At 57.3% G+C, this 19,935-nt stretch overlaps 2 protein-coding genes and 1 long non-coding RNA gene across 10 annotated transcripts in view; 1 reads left to right on the top strand and 2 right to left on the bottom strand.

The window, feature by feature from the left end:
* Positions 1-287: 287 nt before the first annotated feature.
* Positions 288-12,388, bottom strand: ZBTB47 (zinc finger and BTB domain containing 47). Of its 3 annotated transcripts, none has more exons than XM_026000933.2 (7): positions 12,311-12,388; positions 11,169-11,281; positions 5,201-6,772; positions 3,438-3,585; positions 1,817-1,932; positions 1,232-1,376; positions 288-1,122 (listed from the first exon to the last, which is right to left on the bottom strand). In XM_026000933.2, exons 1-7 carry the CDS (start codon positions 12,372-12,374, stop codon positions 755-757), a joined length of 2,526 nt encoding a protein of 841 aa, XP_025856718.2. In that variant the 5' UTR covers positions 12,375-12,388; the 3' UTR covers positions 288-754. The 3 variants fall into 3 exon arrangements, with proteins under 3 accessions (XP_025856718.2, XP_072582682.1, XP_072582683.1); XM_072726581.1 differs by lacking the exons at positions 11,169-11,281; positions 12,311-12,388 and adding exons at positions 6,988-7,030; positions 10,385-10,502; XM_072726582.1 differs by lacking the exons at positions 11,169-11,281; positions 12,311-12,388 and adding an exon at positions 10,385-10,599.
* Positions 10,778-19,832, top strand: LOC112921614 (uncharacterized). The gene is made up of 3 exons (XR_003235276.2): positions 10,778-11,066; positions 15,424-15,532; positions 19,699-19,832. It is a non-coding gene; the product is annotated as an uncharacterized lncRNA (long non-coding RNA).
* Positions 15,723-19,935, bottom strand: part of NKTR (natural killer cell triggering receptor) — a 52,679-nt gene continuing 48,466 nt past the window's right edge. For 4 of the 6 annotated variants that reach the window (XM_072726577.1, XM_026000928.2, XM_072726578.1 and 1 more), the window contains 3 exons: positions 19,723-19,779; positions 19,090-19,194; positions 15,723-18,509 (listed from right to left, as the gene is read on the bottom strand). In XM_072726577.1, coding sequence (XP_072582678.1) covers positions 18,422-18,509; positions 19,090-19,194; positions 19,723-19,779 — 250 coding nt within the window. In that variant the 3' untranslated portion in view covers positions 15,723-18,421. The remainder of the gene's footprint in view (positions 18,510-19,089; positions 19,195-19,722; positions 19,780-19,935) is intronic. The other 2 variants (XM_026000929.2, XM_026000926.2) reach the window with 2 other exon arrangements.

Genomic DNA, 19,935 nt, shown 5'->3' with positions numbered 1-19,935 from the left:
ATGGCTCAGGGATCCCTGCGCTTGCTGGCAGGGTGGTGGGTGGGTGAGCAAATGCCTGGGGTCCAGCCCCTGTCTCCCCCACCGCACACGGTGCAAAGCTGGGTCTGCAGCCTTCACACTTCACCCTACTCCCTCCACCACATGCTCATGGGAGTCCACACTCAAGCCCCCGCTCCGGTGTCCACAGCCCTCAGATCCACGGCTTCTTCCTCTTCCCGGGAGGCTGGCACCCCAACTTTCCCCCAAGCCCTCCAGGATGAGGGGGCAAGTTGGGGGGCACGGGGGAGGCAGAGATGAGCCACTGAAACTGACCGAAGCCTGCCTGGCCAACCCCCTAGGGCTCAGGCCTCAGCAGAGTGACCGGTCACACCTGCTCCCCAGCCCCTGGCTTCCTGCTGTACCTGCTGCCTCCAGTACCCGCCTCACCTGGAGGGGGTGCTGCAAATAGTTTCCTCTCTTTGCTTTTTCCTTCCACTTCCAAAAAAATAAAAATAAAATAAAATAAAATAAAGGCTTCAAGGAGTCACTGCAAAGGGGGGCACTTGGGAGTGAGGTGTCCTCCACCCGCACTGGGCCACCGGCCCGCACACCCACACCCACACGGCCGGGGGCCTCAGGCGGCAGGCGTCCAGCCCGTCCAGGTGGCGGCCGCAGCCCGGCGTCCTCCCGCAGGAAGGAGGGGAGGGCAGGAGGGGGCCCCGAGGCGGCCCTGGGCCCCGGGCCACCCCCCCCACCGGCACGTGCAGGGGGGCAGTCAGTTGTTGGCGCTCATCCTGCCGCCCGAAGTGGCAGTGGTGGAGAAGAGGGGCGGGGGCGGCGGCAGGTGGGGCGGGGGCGGCAGGGTCTGGGGCAGCCCCGGGAGCAGGGGCAGCGCGTGCGCTGCGGCGGGCGGGGCGGGGGGCAGGCCTGGGCCCGAGGAAGGGGGCCCGTCGGCGGCCAGCGGGTGACTGACGCGGAAGCACTTCTCCTTGTGCGCCTTGAGCATGTTGGAGAAGCGGAAGCGCTGGCCGCACACGTCGCAGGGGTAGGGCTTCTCGCCGGTGTGCGTGCGCCGGTGCCGCTTCATGTTGGGGCGGCTGGTGAAGCTCTTGCCGCAGATCTCGCAGATGTACGGCTTCTCCCCTAGGCGCCGGCAAAGCGGGTCACTGGGGGGCGGCGCCAGCGGTGCAGGCACCGACCTCCCGGCCGCGTCCAGAAGGCAGCGGGGGCAGGGCCGCGGGGCCGGGCGTACCTGTGTGCGTCTTCATGTGCTCGTCGAAGTACTGCTTCATGTTGAAGTCCTTGCCGCACCACTGGCACATGAACTGCTTGTGGCCAATGTGGATGCTCATGTGCGACCGCAGCTGGTACTTGTACTGGAAGCGCTCGTTGCAGTTCTGGGGGTGGGGTGGAGGTGAGGCCCAGGGCGGGGGAGGGGGGGGTGCGGGGAGGACACCCCGGGGCACGGGCCTGGGGCGCCGCTGGCAGGCGGGGCCCAGGAGAGGGTGAAGTCCGGGAGTGGGAAAAAGCCACGGAATGGAGTCCTCAGGCTTAGCGCCGAGGGCCCCCCCAGATCCTTCCTCCTTGTCGGAAGGCCCTCCTCATCCCCGCCCGCAGCCGTCTCTGCTCTGCCCGGGAGGCTCCTCTGTCCACCTCCCCAGAAGGCCCGTCCCAGGCGTGGTTTCGGCCCAAGGAGACCGCTCACCCTGAATGTGCCCGGCGGGTGGGGCGGTGGGCAGACTCCACTGTCCCCAGCTCCCTGGCTTTTAGGCAGCTCCTGCAACTGATCCCTGCCCATCCAGGGTGGCCCCTGGGGCAGGGGCAGAAAGGGACTCACCTCGCATCTGAAGGGTTTCTCCCCAGAGTGCTGCAGCGAGTGCACTTTGAGAGACATGCTTCGTTTGAAGGACTTCCCACAGGTCTCACAGGTGAAGGGCATGTCCTTGGTGTGGGCTGCAGGGCAGGCCGTTATGTCTCAGGGTAACCCCCATGGCTCCTCTCGGGGGTTCCTGCCTGGCTGCCTCCCATATGGGGCCTCCTGGGATGCCCCCCTATTCCAGGGTCTGCCTCAGAGCCTCAGGCTGGGACCTGGGGCTGACTTGCAGGCCAAGCCCCTTCTCTCTGGGCTAGGTCTGTCCATCTGCTCTCAAGTCTGGTCAGACTAGCATGGAGGCCCTCGTGTTCTTCAGCCTCTGGCAAAGGCTGCCTCACTCCCAAAGCTTCAGGGAGAGAGCAAAGGACCTCAAACAGGACTGACTTCAGCTCAAACCCTGGCCCCACCGCTGACTCCCTGCACAGCCTCTGCATGCCCCAGTGCACCCTTCTACAGAGAGGCTAGGAGTAGTCTTAGGCCTCAAAGGTGGGCTTTTCACAGGATGACACTGAACAGTCCAGAGGGAGTTAACTGTGCTCCCCTCAAAACCACAGACAGGTGAGGACTAACAAACTCTTCAAGGAAGATCTGGGAGGAAGCAACTGGAGTCAGAGAGGTCATCCCCTTACAGCTCGGAGCTGGGGAACCCAAGCCCAGGAAGACTAGTCCTGGGCTACTCAATATGCTCCCAGCTGGGACCTCCATCCAGGGGTCCCTGCTCCCAGGTGGCTGCAGAAAGGGGGTTAGGCCTGGCCAGGAGCCACTCCTCCCTTTCTTTGCCTCCCTTGGGGCCCTTGAGCCCCAAGCAGGCAAAGAAAGGAGGGCCACCTGAACCCCAGACTCCCTGTCAGGCCCTCCTAGAGGGGAGGGACAGCCATGCCCAAGGCAGAGGAGTAGCCCAGCATACATTTGCGGGGCCTTCCTCATTACCGTGTTTGATTCAGAGAAGCCTGAAGCCCTGTAAAGGCTGGAAGGTGAGGGCAGCCCCGGTGGCGCAGCGGTTTAGTGCCGCCTGCTGCCCAGGGCGTGATCCTGGAGACCCTGGATCCAGTCCCACATCAGGCTCTCTGGATGGAGCCTGCTTCTCCCTCTGCCTGTGTCTCTGCCTCTCATTCTCTCTCTGTGTCTCTATGAATAAATAAATAAAATCTTTAAAAAAAAAAAAAAGGCTGGAAGGTGAGAAAAATTTAGATGCACAGCTGTCCTTAAACTGAGACAGGGCCTGTGTCAGCCCATATGGCACTTTGTGTAATGGAGGAAAAGGTACACCTTTCCCTGGTGGCCACAACCCCATACTGAGATGCACAGTCTGGTTAGCAGTGTGCCAGCTGGATTCTGGTCCCCATCTGCCATCTTGTCCAGGAGCCCTTGTGCAATGTGCAACTTGTCCAACTGTACACAGTAGCCCCGACCTCTGAGTCTATCCAGGTCACACCTGCCACTACAACCAGCCTCCCCAGGCTTCCCAATTGAGAGGGGCCTTCTCACACCTTCCCAATACCCTGGGATGGAAGTCCTTCCCAGCACAAGCAACAGCTGGCCCAGCTCTGACCTCAGGCCCCATCCTCTCCCGGCCCAGACTCACCAACCATGTGCTTGCGCACATGGGCCATGGTGTAGAACTTCTTCTCACAGATCTCACATGAGAACTTCTTCTCAGCATAGCCATGCACGATCTTGTTGTGCTCATGGAGGGACCAGAGCTTCTTAAAAGCTTTGCCGCATGTCACACACTGCAGGGTGAGAGGATGACAGGTCCCGGGTCCTGAGTCCGGACCGTGACCTGGAACAATCTGCCCCCTCTCTGGACCTCAGTTTCTCCACCTGAATTGTGCTGGAGGAAGAGCCTTCAATGTCCAGTGACCTGCCAAATCTGACGTTCTGGGAGTTGGGAAACGTTCTGGGTAACTCCCTAGAAACATGCCCACCTACTCAGGGCTGCAGCCTGGGCCCCCCCCCCCATCCTTGACCTTAGCTTGGGTCAGGGGCCACCTATACCAGGAAGCCCCTACTACTCTGTGCTCATCTCAACAAGGTACCTGTCTATAGAGGGGAGACACATAACTGGCTGAAGGGCCATGACATGTGAGGAGGCCACACACGCTGTGCGTGGAGAAGCCCTCCTAAGATAGCAGGCCCACCAGGGTGGAGCACCATCTCTGCTGCCTCCCCCCTACTGGGACCCAAGGAGAGAGGTGCCAAAGGGCCAGCTTTGGGCATGGCGGGAACTGCAGGAGGTCTCGTGTCCCATGAGGAAATGGAAGGTGGTGGGAACCCTGGGGGCTGTGCTCCCCTCCTGCCCTTGTCCTACTGATTCCTGAAGGACACACTTCTAGAGGGCTGGAGTAGGTCAGGGCATGAGCAGAAATGGGTCAGGGTGTCCAGGTCAGAAGAAGCACATGCATCTTTCTCCCTCAGGAGGAAGATTCAGGTGTGTGCAGGTGGAGAGGCAAAGGGCAACCCAGCGGGCAGGCAAGTGGGAACAGGTGCAGGAGGGTGGGGCAGGAGACCAGGTAACCCCCAGGTAACACTTTCTCCACAGAGCACAGGAATTAGCAATTAGCTCAGGCAATTAGTACCTGCCTACCTGCTGCCCCTACAACTTCCTCCCGGCCAGAAGAGATAAAAAACAGCCTGGCGGGCCCTGTGCTACCCAAACCCTGAGAGGCCAGGCTGGCACACACTCCGGCTGACCCAAGGCCTGGCACGCAGCCCAGCTCCCCTGCTTGGCCTCGGCAGCCCCTGCTCTTCCCAAATTTCTCATCCAATCCCTCTTCCCAAGCTCAGGCCAGCTGGCATCTCCAAAGAGCTGACAGCAGGGGCTTCCTCCTGCCAGGCCACCCCTTGCTCTATCCAGACTTTGTAGCAAAGTGGAAATGGCGCCCCCTCTGGGCAAACCCTACCTTACCTCATCTGTACTTTTGTGCAGTGCACGATCTGTGAAACTACATGGTGGCCCCGCTGGCTTTCAGCAGTTCTAGGATTTCCTAAAAACACGGGCTCCCCCCTCCTCAGAACTGGCTACCCACCAGCCACCAGTACACAGACAACTCCCTCTTCTCATCCTCTCCTTGGCCCCTCTGGCCAAGGATACTGTTTGTTCCTGTCCGATCTGTATGTGTCTCCATGTACCAAAGCCGAGGTCTACCTGCCTCCTGCAGGAAGCCCTCCCTGACTTATCCCCTGGGCTCTCACTACCCTGGGCCCGGGTTGGCCCCAAGGGCCCAGGTAAGCCTGGCCTCCCTAGCCTGTGTGAGTGATGCAGGCAGCAAGACACTGGGTGCGTGGCCTGGGTGGCCATCCCACGGACCTTCCGCCTACCGCAAGGAGCCCCCGAGGCCCACCCACCTGGATGTTGCGCTCGCAGTCTGTCTGCCGGTGCAGCAGCAGCTCGCTCTCCAGCAGGAAGCGCTTGCCGCACTGGTCACAGATCTGCATGCGGCTGTGGGTCACGTTCATGTGCTTCTCCAGGTACCAGCGGTTGTTGAAGACACGAGGGCACTTCTGGCACGGGTGGTGCTGCTTCTCTTCCAGCTTCACCTTGGCCCCCAGCCCGTCAGCGGCCTGTGGCCCCGCGCGGGCTGCTGCAGAGGCTCCTCCCGGAGCCGGCTTGGGCCTCTTCCCGCCCCGAGGCCTGGCCTCCTCGGGCTCAGGGGGGCCTCGGCGTCTGGCGTTCTCTCGAGACCGCGTGGCCATACGACTGTGGGCAGGGGGCTCTGCCCTGCCGCCCCGCCGCCCCGCCGGCCCCTGCCTGCTCGCTGCCTCCCCCTCCTCGTCCTCATCCTCCTCCTCCGAGCTCTCTTGATCCTGCTCACTGTGCCCTTCCTCTTCCTCCTCCTCTTCCTCCTGCTCGCTGTGTGCTTCCTCCTCCTCGTCTTCCTCCTCTCCCTGACTGCCACCCTCCTCTTCCTCTTCCTCCTCCTCCTCCTCCCCTCCACTGCCACCACCCTCCTCCTCCTCCTCGTCCTCCTCTTCCTCCTCGTCCTCCTCTTCTTCCTCCTCCTCGTCCTCCGAGTGTCTCTGCAGCCCGTCTTCCCGGCCCAGCACCATGGTGGCCGGGCCCGTGGTGGTGCCCGGCTTCCCCTCGGGCCCCGTGGACACGTGCAGAGTCTGGTTGTTGAGGTTCACCTCCACGATGATCTGGGACTGCTCCCGGTGGCTGTAGGTACCAGTGCCCCCTAGCTCCTCCTCCAGCCCCTCCCCACCCTCCAGCTTGCACAGGCTGCCCGCCGGCCCGCCGGCCTCCTCCACGCCGCCCTCCTTCTCCTCCTTGAAGAAGGGCTGAGCCGGCCCGATGGCAGCAGGCACTGTGCCACCCGCGGTCCCTGCCCCGTCCTCGACACGCACAGAGTAGGGGTCAGGGCCTTCCCGGGCATAGATCTTAGGCAGGCCTGGGGCGTCCGCCTCCTGCTTGATGTCGCAGTAGTAGGGTGGTGCGGCCGGGGTGCAGCCGGTGGCCGGCTGGGCCAGGGCCACAGCGCTGGGGCCCGGGGGGCCTAGGGAGCGGGCGTCCAGCAGCTCCTGGCAGGACGCGGCGATGTCAGCCATCTGCAGCAGCGAGGCGGCACTGAGCACCTCGTGGACGTTGGCCGCGTTGACCAGCAGCTTGGACGTGTAGATGAAGTTGAGGATCTGCTGCAGGCCGCCGGGTGCCAGCGCCTCCAGGGACAGCTCCACGCGCTGCAGCTGCTTGTTCTGGGTGAAGAGCGAGTGGAAGAACTGGCTGTAGGCGGCCAGCACGCCCTTGTGTGCAGGGAAGACGCTGCGCTGGGGCACCAGCACCAGGTCCACGTCGCAGAGGTCAGGCTGGAAGAGGCGCTGCTCATTCAGGCGGCCCATCAAGCAGGCGAAGTGCAGCGCCACGTCCTCCACCAGCGAGAACTCGGCCGCCGGTGAGTCTGTCGTCTTCTCAACCAGCAACTGCGGGGCAGAGGGCACAGGTCAGGTCAAGGCCAGTGACCTGGGCAGCCCCCACCCTCCGGGAGGCAGCCTGCCCATCACTCCTGGCTCCACGTTCTATATAGGAGCCGAAGCTCCGGCAAGGACGCAGGGGAACCAGGACTCCAGCCCGAGCCAGCCGCCCCTTAGAGCTCAGACTCCAATCGCGACCGTCGGCTCCTGGGTGAGTGGCTAACCTTCCTGGGCCTGCAGCTCTTCCCCGTGAAACAGGAGGTCATCCTGCGCAAGGAAGGGGAAGAAAGGAAAGAGGAAGGAACAGGGACTAGGGTCACCAACATCCAGGAGTGCCTGGGACCTACGGGTTTCCTGGGATGTGGGGCTTTCTGTGCTAAAACCAGGGCCAATCCAGGCAAACTGGGGCGAGGTGGTCGGTCCCCCCAGACCCGAGCATTCCTTCAGCACGTCCTATGCTCCACGGGTTCTCTGCCTCATACTCACTTGCACATACAAATGAAGCCACCCTGCCCAACCTCAGGTCCCTCAAGCATGAAAGGCTCACCAGCTTACTGCTTGGCCTCTGGCTGCTACTGCACCCCTAGGGGTAGTACCTAGGAAACCCCTCACCTCACCAGCAGTAGGGGCCTCAAGGCCTGGGCCCAAGGCTTTGCAGGGGTAGAAATTCTTGTGAAGAAATCTAGGCCCAGGCCTTGGTCCCAACTGCCCTGCTGGAGGAGGCTGATGGGATCTAGCCTGCCCCTTCTTACTGGGCCAGGCTGCTGCTCACGGCCTCAGGCCTGGCTGCCGGCAATTCCCCCTCATACAGGGGTTCTGTGGAGGTAGAAGGACAGAGCTGAGTTTCCCATCTACCATGCTTAGAGACGGGAGGCCCCGAAAGCCTGCCCTAGACCCTCTTCTCTCAAAGGCCCTCAGACCCCAGGACAGGTATGGTCCAGGCCCACAGGCTCTGAGATGGCCCCATCTTGGAAGCCACGCTACCTGGGGCCTTTGGAGCCTCAGAGAGGCCCTCAAGGTCTGGTGGGTCAGATTATCAGGCCCTTGAGCCATATCCAGAACCCGTGATTTGTCGAGAAATAGAGCTGGCTTAATCATGCCTGGCTTCTCCATAGCAGCTTTCCCAAAAGGTAGACCCCACAGGGGGGCAGGCTGCCCACTGCCCTGCCTGGGCCACAGGTGTTCACTTAATATCTACCGACCACCTGCCCGCCTGGACCAATCCCACAGGTCCCAGCCTCTGGCCATCCTCAGGCCCTGTCTAGCTGGGTCAGAGCCTCCTATATTTGAGAGGTACCTTGCCCCACTGCCAAAATGCCATCAGCTCTCTCCCCCAAGCACCTCCCTGCAAGCCATGGGATGAAACCCCAGTCCCTTCCATCCATAGCCAACCCAACTGTCCGTGCTAGTCCTTCCATTGGTGGGGGAGCAGTGGGTGGGCACAGACTGGGCTGGGGGGTGTTATCTATGTTCACCTTCTCAGTTGCCTCAAGGAGAATCGGCCCTGGGCCTCTGAATGAACCTGGAGGAGCCACAGGGGCAACCTGTTTTCGGATCAGCCCTGCCCCGCACCCCCACCCCTGCGTACTACCCACCCTATGCTCTCTCAGCTCACAGTCTGGCCAGCCTCCTGACCATGGACACCATCTTCCTTGAGTTCTCCCACACTGCCTTCCCCGCAGCCAAGAAGCCACCCATCTTCCCCTCTGTCTCAGGGCTGCTGGCCTGTCCAGGCCTGGCCAATCTAACAAGGATATGGTGCCAAGTCCCTCCCATCTCCCTCCTCTGACTCATTCTGATTCATCTTCTGGGACCAAACTCTATTGCCCAGATGGGGAAACCGAGGCTCAGAATGGGTTCTGTGAGCAGAAGCAGAGCCCCTGGCCTTCCAGCTCTGCTAAGGCCACCCTTTCCCTGCTGGACTGGACTAGACACCATGCCATAGGGATGGATTTCTTGGCTTTCAGTTACTTAAAAAGCAGGAAGAGGCATCTGGGGAACCTCTGACTCAGGGGACCGGCTGGGCTCCCCGGGACCCCACCGCTACCTCAAGCAACCTGCAACCTATTCCCCTGAGCTACTGCCACCTGCGGGTCAGGGAGGGCTCAGGATGCAACTTAGGTTGTGACAGGCAGGGCCTCTAAGGGCCACTGGGGGGCCAGACAGTGGCAGAAATGGCTTTAGATAAGGGCTTCTTAAAGCCAAGCCCGTTGAGGGGAGCTCATCCTGGGTCCCAGAGCCCCAGTACCCTCCAGTGCCTACCTGGCTTTGGAAAGAAAGGGGAGTGCCTGACCTTCCTGTGTGCAGATCTGGTCCCTCTGGCCTCAGCAGGGAAGGAGGGATAGGGGTTAGCCTGGAAGATACTGGTGCCCCCAAAGATTCCATTCCCAGGGCAGTAAGCCCCAAGCCAGCACCACCCTTCCCCCTGGAGGGGCCTCAGACTCTCAGACTCTCAGGCACCCTGGCGGGACTTCCTTGACAGGGCACAGCCGTGTGACTGTGACTCGGGCGCTGCCAGAGTCCATACTCCAGCGGGGCTCAGCCACCCCCTCCCCCTACCTGGCACCTCCCATGCAAAACCCACCAGCTGCGCCTGCCTCCCTGCCCAGCCAGATGTGCCAGGTCCTGGAAGTGCACATATCCCGCCCTATGGGCCGGGCCAGCTGCAGCCACACACCCCACCCTCAAGTCCAAGCCAGGTCAGCCTAAGATGCACCATCAGGCCAGTGGTCAGGCACCCTGTTGCCGGGAGCCTCAAGCCCTCAAACTGTACCTGCCAGAGACACTGCAGGGTGGGGCTTGGGGGAGTGGGAGGTCAGGTGCCAGGGACACCTGCTGAGATTGCTCACCAGGGCCAGAGCCTTCTGCATCCCAGGGGCACCCTGTCTCAGTGCCACGAAGCCACGGGCTCCCTAGACTGCCAGACACCTCCCTGGAGGCCCTGGGCTGAAACCTGGGCACGATCTGCACCACCCCCCAAACACCCACGCTAATCCTCACTGCCGGGCAGCCGGGGGTGGGGCCCACCGGAGCAAGGGGGAGCAAGGGGGCACAGGTCATGACTTCCAGGCTCCTCCTCTTGGAGAGGGGGTGTCTGTGCCAGCCTCTTCTGCTCATGGCCCCATTCCTTTCCCAGGACACAGGCCCAGAGAGGGCAGAGGACTGGCCCAAGGTCACACAGTAGTTTGGACCGGAGCTGCGGACGTCCCGCCCCAACACACCCCGCTTGGCCCCGTCGCCCCAAATCCCCAGGCAGGGCGGCTCCGGCGCCCACGTGGCCCAAGGCCCAGGCGGGAACCCGACCTCCCCCCTCCCCCCCATCACCCAGTCCGAGGGCGGCGCCGTCCCAGGCTCGGGGAGGCGCCCCCCTCCGCGGGTGCCTAGCAAGACTCCAGCCTCTCGCGCCCGGCCCCCACCCCAGGAATTTAACCCCCTCCCCGCCGAGGGCCGCGCCACAGCGCCGCGTTCCCGGCCGCGGGGACCCGCGAGAAGGGGCCGGGGAGACCCCGCGAGGGAGGAGATGCCTCCAGCTCCTCCGCCCCGAGCCGGCGGGCCTCGCGCTCGGAGGGCACAGCGGGCAGGTGGGCGGATAAGCGGCGGGACAGGCAGGGCCTTGCGTACCATGGTGCCGTGGCGCTGGGGGCTCACAGGGCCCCGCGGGATCGCGCTGCCCCCGGCGGCCGGGCCGGGGCCGCTCCATGAAGCGCCGCGCTGGGGGCCGCCCCCGCGCAGGGCCCCGCGACCATGGCCCCCGGGGGCGCGGCCGGGCGGGCGGAGGCGCAGGGCCGCGGCGAGTCCAGCCGCCGAGCAGCTGCGGCCCCAGAGCCTCGGGCGCGGCGGGCGGGGGGCGCGGGGCGCCGATTGGAGCCCGCGCGTCAGCTGGGGCCGCCGTCTGGACGCTTAAAGGGCCAGGCCGCCCTGCGCGCCGGCGGGGGGCGCGGACACGCGTGGTGCGCGCGGCCCCTGCGCAGCCTGCTCCGCCGCGGGCCGCGGGGGCCCCCGGCCGAGCCCCCCTGCTCCCATCCCAGCGGGTGGGCCCCGGCCCCACAGCCCTGCGCGGAGCCCCCGCGTGCGGGGAAGTCCGTCCCGGAGTCTAATCTCGGTGCCTTCCAGCTGCGCCACCGAGGCGGGGGCGGAGTAGGAGGCGGCCCCGAGGTCGGGAAGCTGGGCGCGCCCACTCCCCCACTGGCTGCGGAAGGGCTTCCACCTGCTGCCCTGAGCGGGCCCACGCCGAGACGAACCCTCGTACCCCAGCCTCGCTCACCGCCCCCCACCCTCTGGCCCGGGCTGCTCTGACCTGAGGGTGAGTCTGGGACCTCGGGCTGGCGCCCCCTCCCCGCCCCGCCCCGCCCCGCCCCAAGCCAGGACAGCCCAGGGCTCCTTGTGCCGGGGGACCCATCCCTACCTGGTGGCCTCCTCCGGCCGCCCACGCCCACGCCCACGCCCACACGGGGCAGGAGATGCGGGACCGGACCACAGCCGCAGTGACCAGGCCTTCACGGTGGCCGGCCCAGGACCCTGGCAGGGAATAGGCAAGATGAAAGGAGGGGGGGCCAGAGGCCCAGGCCCCGCTGTGCCCCTGAGCCGTGTGACCTGACCACTGCTGAGTAGCCTCCCCGCTCAGACTCTGCTGGGGAGATGCAGCCAGGCCTGCGGAATGCTGCTCTGGCATGGACACCAGTGGGGGCAGGGGGCTCGCTGTGCTGGCAGGAGGCTGCAAAGGAACGCTGCCAGGCTGAGCAGGCAGGCAGCAGGGTGGGGACCACGGGGCGCTGGCCTGGCAGGGCCCAGGTGGGGGCTGGACCACTGTGGAGAGGGGGCCTCTGTGGGCCTCTCGTGGGGCCCATGCCATCATTCAGATGCCCTTCTGGGCCCCCACCCCACCCCAGGCTGGCTGCTGCCCCACTTTTGGTCACTCTGATAGGGCCCTTATCTTGGCAGCACCCGTGGCCCTCCACACACACGTGCCCTGTGCTTACACAGCAGCCCCTGCCCAGCTGGCGCAGTAGCCCCGGGGTATGCAATCTTCCTCATGAGTGGGCAGGGACTCTGCAGCCTGCTCAGAGTGACTTGGTTCTGGGCATCAGGGGGAGGAAATGGAGCAGAGGTGAAGATCCCAGGCAGGCAGCACCATAAAATCTGATGGACTGTCCTGTAAGATGGCAAGGGCCTCCTGAGCCAGAGGCCAGGGAGAAGACATCTCAGGGGCAAAGATGGGGGTGACCAGAAGAGTGCCAAGGGGAAGGGGAGGGATACACATAGCTAGATGGTGTGTGGGGTAGATAGATAGACCCTGGTAGATAAAGGCACGGGAGGAGAGGTGGGGGCACAGCCGGGGACGTGCCCCCGGAGGTGGCTGCTGCAGACATCCTACACTTCTGTGGCCCTGGTAAGTGCGCAGACAGCTGGTTCAGCTCCCAGAGGCCTCAGGCTGGGGCCAGGCCAGAGTGGCCAGCATGCCTGACCAGCTGGTCACCTCAGGGCTGCTTTCTGCCCCTTCCTCCCTTCCAGCCCACTTCATCGGACCCAGGGGGTCCTGGCACTGACCTGGGAAGTGGCAAGGGAAGGATCGTTGGATGAGGACAGTGAGGCCCAGAGCAGGACAAATCATGCAGCCAGGCACCAGTGTCAGGAGCTGGGGAAAGGGGAAGTTGGGAGACAGTGGCCTTCCCGGCGGGCTAGGAGGAGCCTGGCAGAGAGGACTGCACGGGACACTCCTGGGCCCGCTTCCAGCTAAGGCTTGGCGAGGGGGTGTGGCCAGCGTTAAGTAACCAAGGTAGGGCTGCTGGCCTTCTCGGGATTGGCCGTGGCTGCTGCAGTCAAACCAAGGAGGGGCTGCGGTTAGATGGGAAGAGACGGAATACTGGGGTCTATAGTCCATCTACTAGGGGAGCCCCAGGGCAGAGCCAGCTCTGGGAGAGGCCACTGGCACTTGGGTACATGAGCCCAGTATGGTGGGCTCAGATGGGGCCGCCCAGAGCTGAAGCCTGGAAGTGAACATTAACTAGAGCAGAGGGAGAGCAGAGGGGTATGCCCCGCGGAGAGAACGGCCCCTGCAAAGGCCAGGAGAGGAGACAGGGCAGCATCTGCAGGGAACTAGAGGCGGTTTGATGCGGTAAAGCCCAGGTTCTTGTCGGGCGGGAATGGCCTGACAGGGATGGCAAAATGGCTCTTGCCTTTGGAGAGGGCCCTGCCCTGGGAGCTTCACTTCAGGCTCGGTCAAGGCAGGCTTTCTGGAGGGGTGGGGTAGGACTGGGTTATCAGGGAGGAGAATCCCAGGCCCCAGGAGTAATAATCCAGGAGTTTATGGAGATAGGTGCAGAGCTGGGTGATCCTTGGGACAGTTGGGGCTGGGTGCTGGCAAGGTCAGCAAAGCCATGCTCCCGCCTTGAGAGGCCAGTTCCAGGGTGTTCTCGCTTCCTTAAGCATCTAGCCCCATTTCTCTCCCATGGCAAGGAGGAGAAAGAGACCCAAACTGTGCTAGGGCAGTTCCCAGGCTTGCTTGGGGACTCCGGACTACACAACTCCCCCCCCCTCCCCCCCCCGCCGCCCCACTGAACCTGGGAAGAACAAACAGCCCAGCGGTGGACAGGGGGCATGGGGGTGGGGGTGCCTGCATGTGCAGGGCTCGGCCTCCCTAGGGGGGCAGAGGCCATGTAGCTGCTGCAGCTGAGACAGGACAGCAGTGGGCTGTGCCAGAGAACAGAGGGACAACACGGCATCAAGCCCATGGGAGGACAGGGCAGCTCCAGCTGCCCACTAGGGGCTGACCAGGGCCCTGCAGGGTCACGAGCATAGAGCTCTGGGTGTGGAGCTGGGGGTGTTGCTCCTGTGTTCTGCCCCCACCGAGCACCACACTAATAGGCTGCAGCTGCTGGAGGGTGGGGCCTAATTCAAACCAGCAGGTTGCCCAGTTCCCTCCTGCTGTGTAAACCTCACAACCTTGGCATTCGATGCCTCACCAGCAGCTTCCAGAGTCCTCTCCCACCCTTTCGGTTCAAGGGACCCTGGGCTTCTCCACATGAAACCTATGGGCTCCTGCGCTCCTCCTGGAGGCAACCCCAGGGGCCGGCATCCCTGGACCTTGATGTATGCTCGGTTCTAAGTATTTAATTCTCACTGCTTTTAAGAGGCAGGCCTTGGTCTTCCAGATTTTCAGATGAGGAGCTGAATTACAAAGGTCAAGCAATTTATCTAGTTATCCAACTAGGAATTGGCAGAGTAGAACTTGAACCCAAGCAGTGTGGCTCTGGCTCAAATCCCTTGGGACTGCCATAGAATAATTGCTCACAGAGGTCCTTTGCTCAAAATAAAATCAAGTGAAGCCAGAGGCATTGAGGTTAGTGGGGGTCCTGCTCAGCCGTTCTCTGAGAATCTGGCCTGCTGGTAGAGATGTTGGTTGCAGGAGGACCTGAGTGACCTGAGGCTGGGAAGCGCCAGCCCGAGCCTCTATCCATCAGCCCTCTGGGAGGGCACCACCGATTTCCACAACTGCCAGTTGTGCACACCCTCTTTCAGGGCTCGTGAGCCAAGCAACAGGCAGTCCAAGTCCTCTTAGTACACGTGAGCAGTCAGAGGCTCGGGGTCACTCCTTTGTTACCGATTTCCTCGGCCCTCTAGCCTGGTCGAGGGGACCCAAACAGTCCTCAGGCTGGCTGTGGAGCTGCGAACAGAGGTCCCAGGGTCTTCAGGAGGCAGAAATATTTGGCCTCAAGCTTGACACAGCCCCTCTGGGGCCTCGTGATCCACAGGGAGGAGGAGAAAGGGGCAAGGGAGCACTGCCTCTACTCTCTAACCAAAACCTTTAAATGGACGGTTAAAGCCTCCTGCTTTGTCATGGTGGTGCGCTCCCCCTGTTCTTCCAGGGCCCCCCAACCTATTCGTGATCGGATTCGAGGCTGCTTACCACCCCTAGAGCACCCAAGGACTTCTTCCTGCCCAGCACGATTCCTCTCAGCTTGCTTCCCAGCTCATTCTATCCCAAGTTCCTCACGGGACTTCTAGAAACTGAGTCCAGGCTCTTTCAGCCTGAGGTGGGGCTTCTAGGCCTCACCTGGCCAACTAATTTGCATCACTAGCAGGGCAGGGATCACAGCTTCCTCTCCCTTCCCAACAGTGATGCCTAGCCAGTGTCCATGGTCACTTGCCCTTTACTTGATGCCCAGCTAATTCAGAACAGTCAAGACTGAAGCTCTCAATGCACTTCCCTCCAGTACTGCCCTGCTGATCTAAGTGATCACTATCAGTGAACAAAATGCCGGAACTCACTAAAAAGGAACCTCACTTGGGGATTTTCCTACAGCAAAAAAGACTGAAAATTTTCTTTAAATCTTACCTCATCCAGATTTGACTTTTGTCAGGGATTCTGACTTGAGGGTCCACTGTTAATTCTGAAAACTGAATCTCTGCAAGAGATTATGTTGTATTCACTAAAAAAATACAAATTCCTCTGAGTTCTGAGGAGAAAAAAGTTAATTGTACTTGCCCTGCAAATTCTCATGTGGACACTAAAAATATCATGTTTTCTCTAAGAGCGAGTGCTATGTGCCCGGCGAACCACTGTTAGGGAGGATGTGCGGAGGCTGTACGTGGTTTCACAGGTAAACGTGCTGTCCCTTGGCAGCAACTCCCAAATAAGATGGGACATATTCCTTCCTTAGCAAAGATGTCTGTATGCAAGTCACCTCAGGGGAATGACAACAACAAAGTCTGGAGGAAATCCGAAGTTTGCAGAGGAAGAAAGACCAAGCATCATCAATGCTTCTCTGGGTAGGTGAACATTTCCATCACGGCCTGAAGTTCTCTCCGGCTCCACCTCATGCCCCACCACTGATACTAAGGGACAAGATGAAAATGAGCTGCAGAGATGAAGTTTCTTTACTGGCTGGGTCAGCAGAGAGACTCAACACTTCAGAAAGATCTGAAGTCTGGATGAGTAAAGAAAGGAAACAGGCACAGCTTTAGACTAAGTATATATTTTAATTTCTATGAGGTCCCCCTTTCAAGTTTTAGGAACATTTAAATGAAGTGTATACAAATTAGACACTGCCAATATGTACAAAAGTATTTTCTACAGTTTTTGAACAATACCAGCTATATGTTTCATTTGCAGTAAACAAGACGTTACAAAAACAGTCCAATAATACATTTTCTATTAAGAAGCACAATACACAACATAATTAAATTTTATTAAAAAATAACTTAAAATACAGAACAATCCCCTCTAGGCAGAAAAGCTATTTCTGTAGTTCATTCAGTAAACACACAGTTGAATGCTGCGGCTGGAAATAATCAACTCTTCCAAGGGCCCACCTTTTGGGGATGAAACCCCACTGCAATGGGCAGTTAATGTCTGGGGTCCACAGGGTCCTAGAACAGCCCACGCCACCCCCCACCCATCCTAGGACCCTGCACCTATGCAGTCACTCCTGTGATTATGCTATGTTCTATGGCAGAGCTGACCTGAAAATAGGGAGACTTGATCAGCAGGCTTAATCTAATTATACAAACCTTGAAACAGTGGAGGAGGGCAGAGGGATGGAAGCATTAGATGGGCCACTGAGGGTTTGAAGACAGAGGGGAACACACAAGAGGGAAAGCAAGCAGCCTTCAGGAGCTGAGGGAGAAGCCTCTGGCTGAGTCAGGGAACTGAACGAACCTGGAAGCAGATTCTTCCCCAGAACCTCCATAGAGGAATGCTGCTCTGCTAACCCGGGATTTCAGCCTGGTGAGACCCTGAGCAGAGAGTCCAGCCACACTGTGCCAGACTCCCAAGCTACAGAACTGTGAGCTAAGAAATGGGTGTTGTTAAGCTGCTAAGTATGGGGTAATTTGTTACATAGCAATAGAAAATGAATACATTGTCCAAAGGTAACTTTTCCTAACCTAATTAGATTTGGCAGTTTCTGGTTTGGGTTCTGAATGCCTTTTTTTTTTCCCCACAGAGTATTACAGGCAACTTTTGAAAACCCTTCACATGAATAACACATTGTTCTGTATTCACTAGGAAGTACGTTTGTTTGACTTGGGTCTTGTTTTTCAATGTACTCTCGTCTATCAATCTGGCAAACAGCTGACAATTTAACCCTGTTTATGAACTTTTTATGGGTGATGATTTTATTAATATATCCATGGTCACCGCTTCACCCCTCAAGGGTTGTCAGATCCCTCCAACTGAGGGCTCTTTCCCACTTCCCAAGTACCCCAAGCAAGGCCTGGGTAGAATGGTGCAAAGTTCCATATCAAACATCCAATATGAATTTCTTCTGCATAACTGGCTTATAAACTGGCACTAAGGTGATTAAGTACACTTGGGGGAAAAACTCAAAGATTTAAAAAAAAAAAAAATCACACCAGTTTCTACAGGTCAAATCATTTTTGGAGGAACCACCCAAAACCAAACATGTATAATTTGTGCAGTACTGTATGGCGCTCCCTTCCCCTGTCATCCTGTACTCACTCCGTCACGCAAGGGTTCACTGAGTCAGAGTGGGTCACAGAAGAAAGAGGAGAAACATGCTGGTGCTTAGAACAGTTTAACTGCTATTGTGGTAGATCTCTCTTACTTGAAAGACTCAAAGGCCCTCCAAAATGTCTCCAGGATGGTGGCAGTGAGGTTTTTGGTAGTACTTTGAAGTCAACTCTTCAACCCGCTCTCCTAGAGGCACACATGCCAGTTATGTGCAGCAGCCCTGAGGGGCCACACAACTCCCTGTGCCAATCCTGCCTGCTCCAGGGGGTCCCAGGCCACACCTGAACTTGAGAAAGCTCTCCAATTCTGAAAGTGAATATAGTTCAGAAGGAACCATGCCTGGTGCCAGCGAATTAAAAAAAATAAAACTAAAAAATCATTTCTCTCTCCTATGAGATTCTAATGTAAAGTATACTTAAAGAGGTACCAAAAGGTACCGAGCACCAAAACATGAACTGGAATAGAATTGTTTTTTATAATCTAAACTTCTGATAGTATTTATTAAAAAGCACATAAAACATTAGGGCCTTAGAGACAGTGCAGGTATTATAGTTAAGGCTGATTTACTCTTCTTAACCTCACCAGCCAGCCTGGAGTAAGACAGATGGGGGGCTGTATGATGACCACTTTCCTGATCCTCTGGGTTAAGCAAGAAGGAATGAATGAATGAAGAACTCCAGAGCCACTGCCTTATCCTCCTGGCTTCCATTAGTATCAATTCTGGGTGGTTTGTTTTAAGAGCACAAATGTATAAGACGGTGTAACTGGTCTATAAATATTTGGCCACCTTTAACAGTTCTTCACAGTTCTGTGCTTGGCAGCAGATATGCTAAAACCTGAAAAACGGGCAAAAATAATCTGTATTCTAAGGAATACATGAGATGGAAAGAGACAACCTAAAGTAATATTGCAAATTATACTTAAATTTCATGATTTCTTGATTCAAGAAAATGAAATTCATTTCCATAGTTGGCTACTGTAAAATGTGGCATAAAAATATTTTTGGGAGACATATCTGTATTTTAAATTCTGTGCACATGTAAGTGAACAATAACAAGAAATGTCTATTTTTCAAACTTATCTCTAATATTGAAATAGAACAACAGACTGCCATTAAGTTTCTTAAACTTTTAAGTTACCAGATATTTACAAATAATATATAATTTGTATCAAAAAAGGGGACATTTTCAACTATATGTGCTACTTTCACTGGGGCTCCGGTGATGAGAGTAACTTCGGTCACTTTCACTGTCGGAGCCATAAGATCTACAACTCCTGTAACAAAAGAAATATACAGACACCTTTTAACTTCAACCCTTTGAATTCTTCTTAAAGCTTCTTTTTTGATATGAGTGGCTTGAAAGCAATACTGATGTGCATTGCACAGTGGGTAGATGAGTAGGGTCCTGACTGTGGCAACAGTGTAGACTTTTCAAAGATGTTTTAAATGACAGATGGTAGTAATATCAAGGTTAAGATAAAGAAACATCGCATCTTGGGAAATTACTTGAAATCCACTCATGCAAATGAGCAGAGTAATTTTCCATGTTACCCAAAATGAACATCAATATTTAATTAGACTGAAGAAGGAATATAAAAAAAGGCACATAACGAGTTTCCTTAAAAACATAGAAATCAAAATGGGGACCCCACGAGGGGTGAAGGTGGGGCAGGTATGGATAGGACCACTGGGACAGTGCATCAAGAGGACCTGGCAATGGTCACCATCAGTTATTCTGAAAAGTATTCAGGGAGCCACTTTGCTAGATCCTAGGGACAGACACAGTGGACAAAGTCACCTCCCACACCAGTGTGCACAGCACACCCTGTGGTCATCTAAAGGAGGGAGACTCACCTGGATCGCCTGTTATAACTTCTGCCTCGGTGGTAACTGTCACTCCTCTGGCTCCTACTTCGACTCCGACTCCTGCTATAGTAGCTATCGTAAGTGTAGGACCTGCTTTAACAGCAACAACACAATGTTCAATTTTCCCATTCAAATATTCACATGCTTCCACTTCTGTTTATGATCTGATCAGTGTTCTCTGAGAACATGGGCATTATTACATGACAGTGTGAGGGACACATTTGCACAGCAAGTACTGGAAACATTTAACAAGTGACCCAGGGAGACTTACCATGTTAAACAGAAAAATGTTAATTTATTTTCTGCATTGAAAAATGTTACAAAGTTAACACTGACTTAGTCTGACTGAATCTGGTGGATCTTTTTAGGCAATTATATTCAATAAATACCTGCCATCAGGTATCAATTTTCACTTTTGACACTACAGAGTACAATGAGCCAACAGATAAAAGCTGGTCAAAAAAAAAACCTCATGCAGATAGGATATGATTTTATGAGAGACAAATACATGTGTTTAAATTTTTCAATAGAATATAACACTTTCTGAAAGGGAATGAAGGGTTTATAAAACAAGGCCTTTCAAATCTTCCCTCACAGGTGGCTCCCCATCCCTGTTCATACCTGGACCGACTGTGGGGATCATACGAGCTGCTCCTGGATCTGCTCCTGCTGGATGTCCTAATATGAATCACATGAGGGACTATCATCTTGTAGGTCAGGATAGGCCATATCAAAAATCTAGACATTTCTTTACCATCAAGGAAAAAACACCATGAAATCCAGTAGCTGTATCTACTTCATTTATCAAAAGAACACTGGATTTTTTAAAAAAGC

This window comes from Vulpes vulpes, chromosome 11, assembly GCF_048418805.1.
Source record: "Vulpes vulpes isolate BD-2025 chromosome 11, VulVul3, whole genome shotgun sequence".
In the NCBI taxonomy this organism is placed as follows: Eukaryota; Metazoa; Chordata; class Mammalia; order Carnivora; family Canidae; genus Vulpes; species Vulpes vulpes.
The sequence above is the reverse complement of the archived record's forward strand: the minus strand, read 5'-3'. Positions and strand labels throughout refer to the sequence as shown.